The sequence below is a fragment of the Agelaius phoeniceus genome, chromosome 1 (genome assembly GCF_051311805.1).
Source record: "Agelaius phoeniceus isolate bAgePho1 chromosome 1, bAgePho1.hap1, whole genome shotgun sequence".
In the NCBI taxonomy this organism is placed as follows: Eukaryota; Metazoa; Chordata; class Aves; order Passeriformes; family Icteridae; genus Agelaius; species Agelaius phoeniceus.
The window spans coordinates 42,852,115-42,867,219 of NC_135265.1; the positions used below are offsets into that span (position 1 = coordinate 42,852,115).

The following is a 15,105-nucleotide window of genomic DNA, read 5'->3' on the forward strand; positions in this document are numbered from 1 at the left end:
TTCTCCAAGTAGTTTATGTGATCTTCAGAGACTGCTTGCTCCTTTCTGTTGTTTACATCAACCTTTGAGTGAAAGTTATTTAGCCTTGATTATTTAGCCTGGTGATTTTTATGCTCTTTGTGGTGCCACTTCACTGCACAATGGGGATGTTCCTGACCCTTTTATGTGCACATTTGAGGCCTGACTATAGACTGTGAGGACTCTTGATTTTTCTAAAAATACCTATCTAATATACCTAATATGCTGTGTTTAAAACCGTAGCTGTGAACAAGCCTCTCTTCCTCCTCCTTAATGTCACCTCTTGCTCACCATGTTAAGATGCCTGAAGACTGTTCCTGTATTTTTCCCCTGTGAAGCTTTTATAGCTGAAACTGAAATAAAACCTGACTCAGGTTTGTGGGTACCAAAATTCAGCCCCACCTACTGTTTGCTTTGCAATGCTGCCTGAAATATCATTTTAATTTCACATTAGTTGCTTGCCAAAGAGGAAGCCCAATTAAAGAGACGAAGAAATCTGTTAATGGCACTTTTCATGAGGAACACCACAGTAACAAAGCAGCGTGCATGCGAACACAGAAAGTGAGAGATGGTGAGCCCTACTGTGCCTGTCAGCTTGGCTGTTGTGTGCAGGGAAAAAGAGAACAAAATTTACAAGGCTGCTGCTCTCTGAAGTGGTATATGAGCTGCTGGTGAGCTCGGGGAGGAAACAAAAAACCGATTCAAAACAACTGAAGAACAGCGTGGATGTTCTGGGAAAAAAACCCATCACATTCAAATTTCAAAGGGTTCAAGGGTGAAATTAAATACTATTTGCTTAGATATAAGAACCACTTTTGGAATAACAACCCCATAAAAAATATCTCACGAGAGACTACAGCCCAGCATTTCAGGTTTGATAGACTTTGCTCTTTTCTCTACTCCTCATTGCTGAGCACGGTGTTTTATTAAGGTTGTAAAATCAAGCCTTTCAACAATTCTAATGGGGTGTTTTTGCAGGGTAAATTTCCACTTTTTTTTTTTATGATAATACACAAGTAGGAGAAAGGATCTGTAAAGCACCAGAAAACTCTCTGAGTGTACCCACGCTGCAGGGGCCTGCCTCTCTTTTGGGGAGCTGTCCAGAAACCTGGTGAGCACCTATTTTTCCACCTCAGCACCCAGGACTGGGATTGACATGAAGATGAACTGTAGGTGCTAGTTAAGAATAACACTCCACAAATTAAAAACCCATTCTGAACTATTTATTTTGTGCATTCACCTTTCACTGCAGCACGTGCCAGCTGCTGAAGGGAGCAAGCAGAAATTGGTTCCATCACCTGAAGCTGACAGTCAGGTTTTCAACCAGCAATCCTCCTCATGAGATGACATGATTAGGCTGCTTGATGACAAGCAGGAGTGCTTGATTTTCAGCAGTAGCAGAGCTGCATTATGGCCTGCATTAATTTGCTAGGAAATCCCTTTAGAAGAGCATAAAGGGTGATGCATTCGAGTTAGAGTTGTAGTAGAATAAATGCCTCAAAGGTACCTCTGAAGTGGGCTCTTCCCATGAAATTCTTTAACAAAAGGAGCTGAAAATGACCTGTCTCTACATATGATAGTTGGAGAAGTATGGAGATAGTCTATCAGGTCACCTGACAGCAGATATTAAGCATTAATGTATTTCAAATGTTATGTGTATTTACTGACAGAAACTGAATATGTCAAACATGTTTCTGGCTCACAATAAAAGATGAAATGGTGTTTAGTTCCTTGTATGAGTAGCTGCTCACATAAATCAGTGTGTGTGCATGCAAGGGTTGTTGGGACTATTTCCTTGATGCCTCCTGTTTCTAAAGAATTTTGTGCATTGTCTCAAGAAGCAAACTCTGCAGAGAAAAGTTTCAAGCTTTATGACAAGGTTATAACAAACAATGAGTTTACTACACAGAGCAAACAGTTTGTGTTAGCAGAGAACAAGTTTATTAAACAGTGTTCTTGCATGTTGGATTCACAAATTCATAGTGCATGAACAAGAAACACGATCTAGTTTTTCCTCTCATTATTGACAAAACCCACAGGTTGCCCTTCTAATGTATGAATGAGCCTCCCATACACCTCTTACATTGTTCAAGGTATTTGACTTTTTGCAATAAAAGGAATTCAGGGCTACTTGTGCAGAGAGTCCACCTGAACAGAAGGATTAGATGAATCCAATGAAACCACCATTGTCACCTTTGATTTGCATTTCCAGGCTGTCCCATACTATTTCAGATATTGTGCATATCCTGACTCTCCCCTACATCTATCTCCCTGCCAGCAATAATACATCCAGAATGGAATGTAAAATAATTTTTACTGCCATCTTCAGTCAGATGAGTTAGGAAAATGAAGAAAACTTTCACAAAAACCATCATTGGTTCTATGTTATCTGAGTAATTTCTCTCTGCACTTCTCCACTCTTTGCTTTAGACATATCTAGTGGTTTATATCATACAAGGGAACAGCCAGACACACCAGAGAACATAGAGCCATCCTGAGGGGTGGGAGGAAGGGAAAACCCACCAAAGAAAACCCCATCCTGAGACCAAGACCACATACCTGCTTTCTGAGATCAAAACTGAACAGCAGTTCAGTTTAAGGGATTGTATACCCTGGCCATCAGATGTGTGCCAACCTCCCTGTACATAACCCAGATTTGGATGGAAAGCACTCTTCTGTAACCCACTCCTCTCAAACTAATATCACACTGGTGGTGTGGTACAAAGGAGGAGGGAGAGAAGAGCCTGTTTTTAAAATCTGAAGTGCACAGCACGTGTTACAGGGTCACTTGGTTTGAGTGTGCTCACTGTCTCACTGTCCCTCTACACCTAGGAATTTATGAGGCACTGCTTTAGCAACGTTTTCTCTATTTTAAGGACTGCAGTTGTTGGTACCACTTCTGGATGATGCCACCATTTATTTTTTCATTCATCACAACACACCTAGGGCTGGTTTAGATAGAGGCACATTGGCAGAGGCCGACCAGGTTTAGTATCAATAGCAAGGAGCCCAACTTTTTCCTGGTATGTACATGACCTTTTACAGAGACTATGTGCTTGGGTGTCGAGGTAGGGAAGGGATCAGAACAAATCACAGGCAAGGACCACAGATGTGACTGTCAGGGAGAACCACACATGGAGCATGCAGAGGGGTTTTTTTTACTGTTTTCCACAGCTTAATAAAAGCTTCCTGTTCCTTAATATTCATGTGGCATGTGAACAGGCAGTGACCGTGCTGCTGACAGTGCTGCCCTGTGCCTGCTGAAGCTCTGCACTGCACAGCGATGCAGGGTTTCGGGGCCAGACCCACAGAGATATTTAGGGGCCTAACTTCTATTTCAGACTTCAGTGGGAGGCTGGTGCCTAAATAGGAGTTGAGCACCTGATTACCTTTGCAGGTCTGGGCTTGTGTGGAAGCAGCCAGGAGGTGCTCCACGTCCCTTGCCCTCCCACAGGATACGCTGCTCTTCTCCAGCCGGCAGTGGAAGCGTGGTGCGGTGCGACCCTGGTGTTGTGAAGTAGCCGTTCTCCGACTGGTGACGGCCTGATTCACAACACCAGCTGCTGCACAGCACCTGAGGGGGCCCCTGGCCAGGCTCCCTGCTCCTGGGCTCCTCTGTGCTCTGTCCTTCTCCTCTGCAGTCCATCTTCTACGCCGACGAGAGCTGGAAAGCAAAATGACAGGGTTAGATCCATCGACCCCAGCAGTTATATACCCCTGTCTGTTTGAAATACAAACGTGTCAAGGGTGAATGCCTCCAAGAAAAAAAAAAAAGGAAGAAATAGAAGTGGCAAACTCGCTTGGCACTCAAGATCTAAGGCTTTGCAGAGGTGGCCATTGCAGCACAGTACTGCAAACATGTACAGTACTGCACTCCTGCAACTCATTCCCTGCACTCGTCTCATGAGAGCCAGAGGCTGGAAGGCAGAGGAAGCAACCTAGAAACTCAGCCAAGCCCTCAGAGACATGGGAGCTGCTTTTTCACAGATCCCAGGATGTTGCTGAAAGGAGAGCAGGGCCCGAGGGACCGCTTCACTTCCTGAGTGCACCATGGCCATGAACCTTCATGCCTGCACCCTGTCTGCTCCTCTGAGGTGGGAGAGACACCAGCACCTGTGTGGTCCATTCCCAGAAGCTTCCCAACACACTGGCATGCAGGAATGTACTCCCCACCCCACAAATGTCCCAGCCTGCAGGCCCTTCATTCCCCTCCAAGGCACCCATCCCTCAGGAGCTCTCAGAAGCTGAGGGACACAACCCACTGCTGACCAGGAAAAAGGAGCTTCTTGTAAAATCACAGGGGAATTATGGATTCTGGGACTCAAGGGAAAAGGAAATCTCCCTCCCTGTGCAGGACTGACACTGGTGAGCATGGCAGCCATCACAGCATGCACACAGCTTCTCTCGAGCAGCACAAGGGCCCAGGGCTGCAGTGCTGCACCACTACAGAACTGGGGAGAGCACAGCTCCAGGTGGTCCTGAAGCTTTTCAAGCAGACAAAAAGAGGTGGAAACAGACATGTGGTTCTTCCTGATTCCCTTCAAAATGCTGCACTAGTGGTACAATAACTCACTTGTCAGAGCTGGGTCATTCTTAAGGGGTTACCAACAACTCCTTATTGGGTTAATTAATCTAGGCTCTTGTGAAAAACAAGCAAATAATAAACGTGATCTTGTGTATTGGAGACCTTCCTCAGCAACCAACCTCCAGAAGAAGGGAAAGTTTTCTGTGAATTAGTTCAGGACTATCCCTGGGATGATGACTCAGTCCTTAAGCACATTGGATAGAAAGAAAGTGATATACAGCCTAGCACACCTCCAAGAAGTGCTGTTTTTTAATAGTTCTCCTGAAATGGGTTGGATTTGGAGGCACAGGAAGCATCCCTTCCTCTATGCCCACTGCCCAATTTAATCCAAGGGAAACTTCATGCCCCTGCAAAAAAGGGAGATGTGTATAGTCCCTGGGCAGAGAAGTGAGTAACAGATGCAGTAGCAAAAAATATTCCAGAGAGACAGGTTATGCAATCTAGTTGCTGTAGGAAATGGAAATAAATTTCTTGACACTTGTGCATGTGTGCATACTTGTAAAGTCCCAGTAATGTTGTATTAACAGAGCTTTTATTTAAAGAGCAGTTTTCAAAATTTTAACATGTTGAAACAAACGAAAAAAAGGAGTATTTACATTTTATGTGTATCTAATATTCCCACCAGCCTTCAACTCTGAAAGGAAGAACCAGAAAGCTGAACTTGTGTTGTGGCTGGTGCTGATCAATGGTGACATGCTAATGCTGGATGAAGGGGAATCATCTCACCAGGGCAGATCTTTCACTGTCTGTGGTGGCACTGAGCACACTCAGTGAACCACACTGTGTCACACACAGAGCAATGCCAAATACTTTTAGTACATTCTCTGTTCCCTGGGAACACTAAAGTCTGCCACTAGTACTGTGGGTGGGAAAAGGGAAAGCAAATTATATGAGCATTTTTCAAGGTTGCTGAAATCCTTCTGAATCCTTGAATACAATCTGTGCTGAAGCATATCAGATTACTTTAAAAAAGCACACTACCATATATGTAATGCTTGTAGTCTAGAAGAAACAAATTTAAAGGACTTTTCAAGTGAAAAACCAGAATTATATGTTGTACAAATAAGAAATGAATGCTTAATCTACTTTCTCTCCCCTTAACACACCAGAGACAGAGGCTGGTTTTCTGCTTCTTTATCCCCATGGTCAAATAGTCCAATGTATAGTCCAATGGTCAAATAGTCTTTGTGGACATCTAAAATTTTTAAATTTTAATATTCTCCCATTTTTACTTTATATGATTTTATTAGTCATCTACTGGCAATAGCATTCAGGTTCTTTGGCACTACACGGTCTGAAAGCTTTTTTTACGATTTCAGCTCGATTGCACGCAGGGAAGTGTAGAATCTCCTGAACAGCTGAGTAATACACAGTGAGGGAACCACATTCCCCCATGGCCAGCTGGGTCCAGAAGCCCTGAGGAAAACCACCAAACCCAAATATTTATTTTAGGATAACACTAGTGCATTCGGAGAAGAAAGTCATCTCCTATAAATAGAAAAATAAACTTCTCAGTTTGGGGGGAGGAAAAAATCCACCAACACAAACCCACCCGGTAACACAGACAATCCTGCTTAGGAATTAGCATTTTTGTGTGTGTGTGTATACATTTATATATATATATTTAGAAACAGGAAAGAGTAATAAGAAGCTGTGCCAATGAGCTGGTTTTTGTACACTGAGTTGCAGGCGGTGAGCAGGACTTGGGCATGGGGTCAGCACTAGACTTGGGGCATTAACTGCAACCCCACCCTGAAAGGTTATTATCGGCCCTAATATCCCATGCAAATAGATTTTCTTGCTTTGGTCACAGCAGTCTATTAATTCAGCCCTCTTGTCTGGTACATCTTTATCCTCTGCAGGTTAATCCTGCCAAATTCCCTTGCTGTAGTACATGTCACACAGCATATAATATCCAACAATGCAATTTTGCTAATCCTGTTTTATCAGCTTTGTTGCCTTGTCTGGTCAATCCAATAGCGAAAAACCGCACATAAGGTTTTTGCCAAGATCTCCCTCTCTTTTGCCCCTCCACTCCCCTCCCTTTTGTATGGTTTCAATTAAATAGTTTGAGAGCAGAACATAGCATTTGGATATCTGCCAATGTCCTTCAGAAGCAGAATGTCAAGGCACTTAATTATATAGGTCTCCCAATTCTTTCAGGCGCCCCACCTACCCAGTCAGCTGAATTTACTAAATGCAAGTGTAAAAAATCAGCTCAAATCTCCTTTTAAAACACTCCCCATGCATTAAGGACTTGAAGATGGCTGAATAGCGACATATTTATCGCCCATTATCTTAGTAAAAGATTAAACAAATGAGTAAAGACTGTCTCATTAACAGTTCTTTGTTGTCTTGTTTACTGTTTAGTGGACTCATTAACATTAATTATTAGAAGAGGAACATCAATTATTGCAATAACCTTTGTCAAGCCAAGCAAAACTGACTGCTAAACAGCAAACAGATCCTCGTTTACCAGTCAGGATTTGCATGGACAGAAAGAAGAAAAAGAAAAGAACCCCATAAAATCCTCAACATCACTGTAAAGCAGGAGAGATCCAGTGTCGCTTGTTAAGTCTGGCATCAGCAGCACGTCCTGCTTGAGACCTCTAGACAGAGAATAAAAGCGTGAGTAAATTCTGAGGTTAACTCCACAAGACTTGCTTACCCAGCTCTAAGTGGCGAGATGTGAACAAAGGGATGCCTACTTCCTCTGGCGCTTGCCAGGCTGTATTTATTACACTAATTATTTTAACGCAGGGAACAGCCCTTTCTCTCCCTCGTCATCAGCGCAGTGCATATGCTTGTATAAATATAACGCAGACTGCAGCATCGATTTCAGGATTCTCCATCAGCACGCTGCTAGAGCTGACTGCTTCACTGCCTCAGGTGAAGGGCATTCTCACAGTTACAGGATATTATGGCTCAGGCTTTTTCCTCCTCCCTTCCCCTCTTCCTCAAATTTCTTTTTCCTTTTGAGAAAACCAATCCCAGGTGGAGATCTCCTCCCCTGCCTGTGCAGAGATTCGATGTTGTAGCAGTATTTTAAAGACACCATATATTTCAGCAGCTCTGGCAGGAGTTAAATGCCAGCAGTAGCACATCCATTATTTAAAATACTCTGAGGAAGAAAGCTGAGTCACACTAAGCTGGATCTGTCACCTCTGACACTGCTTCTCAGCCTAAATACAAGTGCTAGCCTGTGCCCAAGAACAGAACGAACCTTTGCAGAAGTACCCTGAGCCAAATGCAGAGGTTTAAGATTATATTTATATACAAATAGAAACAAGGGCAGCAAAATGCTCCACTTTCTGCAGATGCTTCCACAGCTACACGCAGTGAGTGGATACGCAGATCTCTCCTTACACCAGCCAGGTTTTAGAGAACAGTCCCTTGCAATTTCTGAGCAGCTGCCCTGTGACTGCTGCCCCATGCTCGGTGTCGCTGGGAGCCTTCCTCCTCACCCCCGGCCCCGGCAGCAAGGTTCACCAACACCTTCCCCTTGCTGCCCCTCGCAGTACACTGACAGTGTCTGGATCTCCCCACTAATTAAAATGTGAAACAATTAAGCTGTTTGCTAAATGAACGATTCTGGCCCTACAGCCCGCTGGCCAGAGAGAGAGGTCCGCAGAGACAGCATAGCCTGTTACCTCGGCATGAATTTGTGCTGACAGGACAGTCCATCCGTCTTCACATCTTTGGACAGCTGTGCTTACCTAGCAGAATGCAAACATCTCTGAACTTTGCTTACTGGATAAAAGGAAGCATTAGTTTCCTATTGCATTTCCTCCTACAAGATCAATCATACACACACGGGCCAGACACAGCATCCCTGTGTTTGTAATTAATCTCGTGAAGGAAGAACATCTCCTCTCAATCGATTGTTATATTTGTATGCAGCCTTCCTGCAAGGGAGGGAGTAGAAGAAAATAAAAGCCAGTAGCAGAATAATAATCAGCTTATTTCTAATAAAGGCTGGTACATGCTATATATGCACAGCAAGATGCTTTTTTAGGTGAGCTGATTCTCTGTTGGAAAAATCACCTTGTAATCAATGTTGATCATTAACATTGAGGACTGCAGGATTGCCTTTGGATGTCCTGATGGTGGGACTCGGTTTGATCACAACAAAATTCAAAAGGATTTTCTGGCTTTTTTTCTGATGTTTTCACTGAAACAATACATCTGTACTTCAAAATAATCTTCCAGATGCTTTATTGTCTCTTGCTAAGTGTTACTGATTGCAGATAACCAAAGTGAACACCACACAGTCACTGTGTTCACTGCCTGGTTTGCTTATAGGAGACTCCTTCCCACCAACACATCTGGTCACAAACAATGTCTCGTTCACATTTTCCTTACTGTGTATGGGGATGTTTAAAATCCAAACTAAGGAAATATTTATTAAGAAACCAACAAACACCCCCACATCACAACCTGCTAGATCATCCTCTTAATGAAGAATAATTTCCTGCCCTCTCAGAGAAAGATTATGTGCAAAGTTACTGCCCTTCTGAGGCCGACCAAGACACAAATTAGTAGGCAGAGGGAATCAAATGCACAATGTTTAAAAAACAAAAAAGGGTAAGTGCTTTCCAGCAGTTCCAAGGACCAGGCCTGCCTCTTTCTACTGTTTTAGATCTGTCTGTTTCATTGCACAAAGTGCTCTGAGCTCACTGACATTTACACTGGGCCAGAATATTCTTTATAATGAGAAAATAAACACTCTCCAAGACATGTTCAGATGAAATGTACACTTCTGATAGGCACCATACTAGTCTAGGGTGCTGCTGCCCATTTTGATTTAAAGGAATAATATGAAGATTCACTTGCTGAGTGCAATATTGAGACAAGTCAGCACCCTCTTCCCCATTAGACAAACAGCAGCAGGACAGAACTGCTGCCATTCATGACAGAACTCACTCCGTGGTGCTACACACAAGCTGCTTCACAGGGTCTAATGCTTACATGATCAAATATTTAGAAATATTGAATTGTACATGTCTGAGAGAAAAACATCCATATATTTTAGGAAACTGATTTACAGCAATGGAGAACAGCATCTGTATAATCACACTTTAAAATAAAATGCAGGTGTGGTATTATCTCCTTGACTTCCAACACTGCAGCCTCATCTGCAAGGCCTGTGAAGATCTGGAAGCATCCTTCTTCCCATCAGCATCCCACTATTGCATCAGGTAACAATGCAGTCCTTGATAAATGCTCTGCTGTAGTACAGCCTCTTTCAGGACTGAGCATTTTTATTTTGTACTGCTCCTTTCTAATTTAAACATCCTTTATCTCCACAAAAAATGGAAGTTTTGCCTCAAAGGAAAAGATACCTCAAACATCCACAAAAGTGTACCATTTTCTTTCAGTGGACTCAAATTATGCACTTCACTTGGATATATATATATATATATATATGATTTTAATAAAGAATTGGATGCCAACACATCCATTTTAGAATTTCTTTTTTGGAAAATACATCTATGTGGTAACAAGCAGGCTTTCATCTGGGAAATCTATAGCCCATTGCCAGCTTGCCCATTCACTGTTTATAGTAACAGCCAGCAAAACCAAGTTACAAATCATTGCTCTGAATCCTCCTACCTCTATTTATCTGTTCCCTGCACGACAGAGGGACAGCCCTTGGACCAGGGGTGCTGGCATCTAACCTGAAATGATGGACACTTCAGGAAGAGCGTTTGAGTGGCCAGCACCTTGACTCTGCCTCCCTCCCAGCCGCAGCAAAGGGCATCTTCCCTCACCACCAGCAAGGAGATTTCCACAGCTGTGAGGTGAGCAGAGGCTCAGACATGTGAGTGACTCTTAGGATGTCTCCTCTCTGCCCCTCCTTTACCAAAAAAATCTGGATGAAAAGTGTGAGGATGCTGTTTGCAAACACTGATCACTATAATTAAGGCACTGTTCAAACCTGCAGTGTTTGATAAGGTGCAAAGAAGATACAGTCTGGTCACAGCCCACTGGCAGTGTGAAATACAAAAGTGGTACATACTCGACTAAAGGACACATGGTGAGCCCAGGGCTGGGTACTGAGTGTTAACCTTTGCCTTCTCTTTAACAGGAGACTTCAGACACTTGGCTGACTTGGAAGTTTTGATGCCTCGCCAGTTGCCTTGAGGCTGCAGATCTTAGAAGATGAGATTTTCCTGTGGCGTTTGACTTTTCTGCCTGAAGCCCAGAGAGCTGAGGAGCAGACTGAGAATGCAGGTGAAAGTAACCCACTACAAATGATAATGATAATTCACTGCATCTTCTAAGTAAAACTTTCATAGACTGCAAAAGGAAGGGAATTTTCCTATTCCCATTTCCTCCATATCCATATGACCATCATGGTCCTTTGCCCTTACATATACTGCTCTCAGGTCTGGAAGACCAGTAAATGCAAATCATTCTTCAGGAAAAGAAGATCCCAAACTCCTTTAAATTCTATATGCTATTTGTTTCTCTTTTTTCACAACTAGCTACCCTTCTGTTGCCAGACCTAGAGAGGCTGGAGACACACATTTCTCAAAGCCGGCAGGAAGACAATAACAATTAACAGAATTATTCAGTTCTGTTGAAGCCAGATAAAAACCACGATCTGCATAAGAATTCAAAATTATATCCCTAATGAAATTTAGTTTCTGATCCCAGATATTTTTTCCTAAATAAAACCCCCAAACAAACAACCAAACAAAACCAGCTAACCAAACTCCAACCCCCCCAAAATCCTAAAAAAATCCCCCAAAACAAACAAACAAACAAACAAATGGAACAGCTCAAAGCAACTCCTAAGGATAAGTATGCAAAAGCTTCCCTTTCCTTAGCAGAGTCACAATACAACCTATGTTAGTGCAAGCCAGCTGCACAAAGCCAACCCCTCTTTTGTTATTGAACCAGTGAGAAAATATGAATCAAAGTGGAAATACTTCAGAGATTTCCCATTAAAGCTGCAAACTTGACAGAGAATCACATATGGTCAGTTGTACCACACACACAAAGTCACAGTCCTAAATCCAGCTGGTCTCCTTCATCAGAACAGGATGTGTCTGTCTAGCAGTATTCACTGAAAGAGTAAAGCAATCGAAGATCTGGAAGAGAGCAAGCTGGAAGGAGGCATGTTTGAGGATTTCCGTTTAATTAATAGCAATAGATTTTATTATCCTCTGCCTCCAGTTTTGCTTTTAGTTCTTTTCATATTTGCTCTCTATTAATGAACAAAATATAATCAGGAAAATGAAGCATAAAAGAGTTTAATTAAGCTTTTTTTTTTCTTTTTTTTTTTCTGGGAGGAGGGGTTAGAAGCCTAAACAGACCAGAACGACAAACCCACAACAAGAAAAAGCAGGACCACTGTGTATTTCGGATTCTTACTCTATAATATTCACGTCTCTATGGGGGTGGGTGTTATTATGGCACTAATTTGTTTAACACAAACAAGCATAAGCAGCTGAAGATGAAAACCTGTACCTAAAGACATGGCTGACAAAACATACTCATATGTGCAAATAGGATGCTTGGGAATAAAGCTAAGCTGGAGTTATTTGCACAAATAAGAGGGATTTTTTTCCTTCCCCAGCAGAGCTGACAATAAAAGTACTCCTGTCATCACCACAGCCTCCTGCAATGCTAACATGAAATTTTTCTGTGTGTGCATGTGTGCAGGCAGCTTTTGTTAGCATTTGTCTATAAAATCATAATAGGTGTCTTTCCTTGTGCACTGGCTTGTGTGATAGCGGTTTAAGAGACAAAACCAAGCCCTGTCTTTAATATAGTATTATCAGAGGCATCTCCCTTGGGGAGGGGTTATGGCCATCTAGCAGACACCTAGATGAGATATGTGCTTCTTTGGAGAGATATTGCTACAAAGCATTTGAGAGAAAGAATGGATGCTTAGTTAATAGATGCGCATAATTACTAATCTGCGATGCTCCTTAATGGGAGATTTTGACAGGCAGTTTTGAGAGGTATCATAAAGACATGCAATAGTGCTGCTGAGTTTGTAACTCATTCCCTTGGAATCTTCCAAGCTTAACTTTTATTTTAGCTGTAATTTTTTTTTTCCACCTCCATTGATTATTTGGAGAACCCAGCCCATTGCTGCCCTTCCCTCCCAAGGAAGTGTGTTAGAACATGCACCCAGATTTCCCTCATCTGCACATGCTGGGCACAGGCACTGCATCACAACTGAGCAGGATTTGTTCTAGTGGAGGAGAACACTGCTCCTGTCGTGAGAGAGGTTAATGTGAAGAAACTACTACAGAAATGAAAAGGAGTTAAGGTGAAAAATCCAGGGTGAGATGGGGTGTTAACACAGCAACACATCTTGGGAGGCCAATCACCCTAACTCAGGCTGAAAGTATATGGGGGACCATGTTTTGCTCTCACTACTGGGAGCTGCAAAACCATGTATAGCAGTTGGGTGTATATGGAAAAGACCATGAAACTCAGAGGCAAGTGACTGGCTGTATTTCCCCATGCCTTCCCTCTGCATCCCTGCAAGCCAGCACAGCTGAGGGCAAGATTTCTGATTCTTGCTATTCCTGTCCTGGAGAGGCAGGGTGGCCTGATTCACTGCTCAGCTGGTTTTGCTCCTGTGATTTCAGGGGATGGCCTAGATGTGCTGCAAGGAATTAACCCCTCGCCCTCCTTCCTGCACATGCCATTTTCTTGTGAAGTGTAATATCGATAGAAACCACTACGACAACGTGTCTCGCTGTGCGTGAGAATGATCAGCGCAAAGCACAAAAAGCCCAAGCCCTACTTGCAGACTGTTTTGAGTACTTTAAAGCAGCCTACATTTGGCTTTTGTCCCCATCCTTCCTTTGGATTTCTTTTGTACCTGGGCATCCTGGCAGGAGGTGATCATTCTTGCTAAAATCCCCTCATTTGCCTCACTGTCCATCCAACATCAAAGCACACCAATGCTCTAAGCAAGCACTCCAGAAGCTCCCAGATTAACAGAGCAAAATGTGACTGAAATGCTCGTGAGATCACATGTGTGACAGGTTAATGTGGACTTTTTTTGAAGGTGAAACGGAGGCGCTGAGGTCCAAGGGCAGCAAGTGGCACGCTCCCAGCCGCAGCTCATGATGAAACCGGCCACCGGGTGCCTGCGGCTTTTCAGGAGCCCTGTCATGCATTGCAAACATATTTTGAAAGGTTTTATAAACAAATCCAAAGGAGGTTATTAAATTCATCATTCTGTGTGCAGAAGGCATGAAAAAAATTGTTGTGAATCGGGTAAGTAAATAGAAGTCTAACAGCAAATAATAAAATGACATAAATAATACAAGAATGATGACTAGATTGCTGTATTTTGAGCGGATTTCAGACAGATGTGAAACAGGTGGTAATTATTTGCTACAGAGTAACTGCAATTTACTTGAATTAACTCCATAATATATTTTGGCCAGAAATCCTGGTATTAAGGCAATGTTTTCTGAACTTCTTTAGGGAAAAACATCAGTCATGTATCAAGTTGCTTTTCACCACAGCTCTCGTATTTTTTTTTTTTATCGTCAATGAAATGCAAACATTAAAGCAGATCTCTAAGGTCATACAAGCAGCCAGGGCAGCAATGAGCAGGAGCTCTCAGCAGAAAATGGACACTGGCTCCATGCAAGAACTCCCTTCCTGTGGATTTCACCCCAAATTCCAACAGAGGAGCACACCATGTCTCCTGCTGCCGTGCTCAGAAATTTCCCTCTGGGCAGCTCCATGGGCCAAGCAATGGGCTTGCAGGATAACTCCTGTGGCTCTGCTTCTGTCACAGATGTACCTCCTGCATCTCTCCTTTAAACTAATTAGAATGATGTTCCAGAGGAAACTTCCTCTTGGATTTGGCACACAATTCTTTCAGCACACAATGATGAACAATCTTAATTTCCTTCAGACAATCCCATCAGCTGTATTAATAAATTAAAACACCAAAAATAAGAATAGCAGTGTCTGAAACTCCACTGGCAAAAAAAAAAAAAAAGTAAGAAAAAAAGTATTAAAACTACCATGCAAGGCACATATTTGCTATATTTAGCTTTTTTACCCTACAGGATGATAATCCTAAAGTGGAAGGAAAAATGTGCTGAATCACTGCATCTAAAAAAAGGTATTCTTCTTCCAGCAAAATGTACCAGCCATGTAACACTGAATCTGAGTGCTTTTCACCCTAGATTAAAATACTTACTGAACTGAGGGAGATTAAGGAAAACCTGAGACCTTCCCAAATGCATGTTTCAGAGGAGCAGGGAATTAAATCAGAATTCATGTAGTCGGAAGTTGGTATGCAAATTGTTCTGTGAAAGGAGCACTCGATCTGTTTTGATAACCCAAAGCTCCATGGCCGCTGCAGGACACAGGCATTACACGAACATCAGATCCCAAACTGCCGTCCTCCTTCAGGAATAAGGGCAAGAGACCCAACCTCAGCAATGCTATTCACACACATTATAATTTAGTCCTGCAGATCCTTCATCCAGTGGCGAGGCTGATAAAAA

General features: G+C 42.7%; 1 protein-coding gene across 1 annotated transcript in view; it reads right to left on the reverse strand.

The window, feature by feature from the left end:
• Nucleotides 1-1,936: 1,936 nt before the first annotated feature.
• Nucleotides 1,937-15,105, reverse strand: part of LOC143693603 (uncharacterized) — a 65,950-nt gene continuing 52,781 nt past the window's right edge. The window contains exon 5 of the mRNA XM_077176070.1: nucleotides 1,937-3,682. Coding sequence (XP_077032185.1) covers nucleotides 3,109-3,682 — 574 coding nt within the window. The 3' untranslated portion in view covers nucleotides 1,937-3,108. The remainder of the gene's footprint in view (nucleotides 3,683-15,105) is intronic.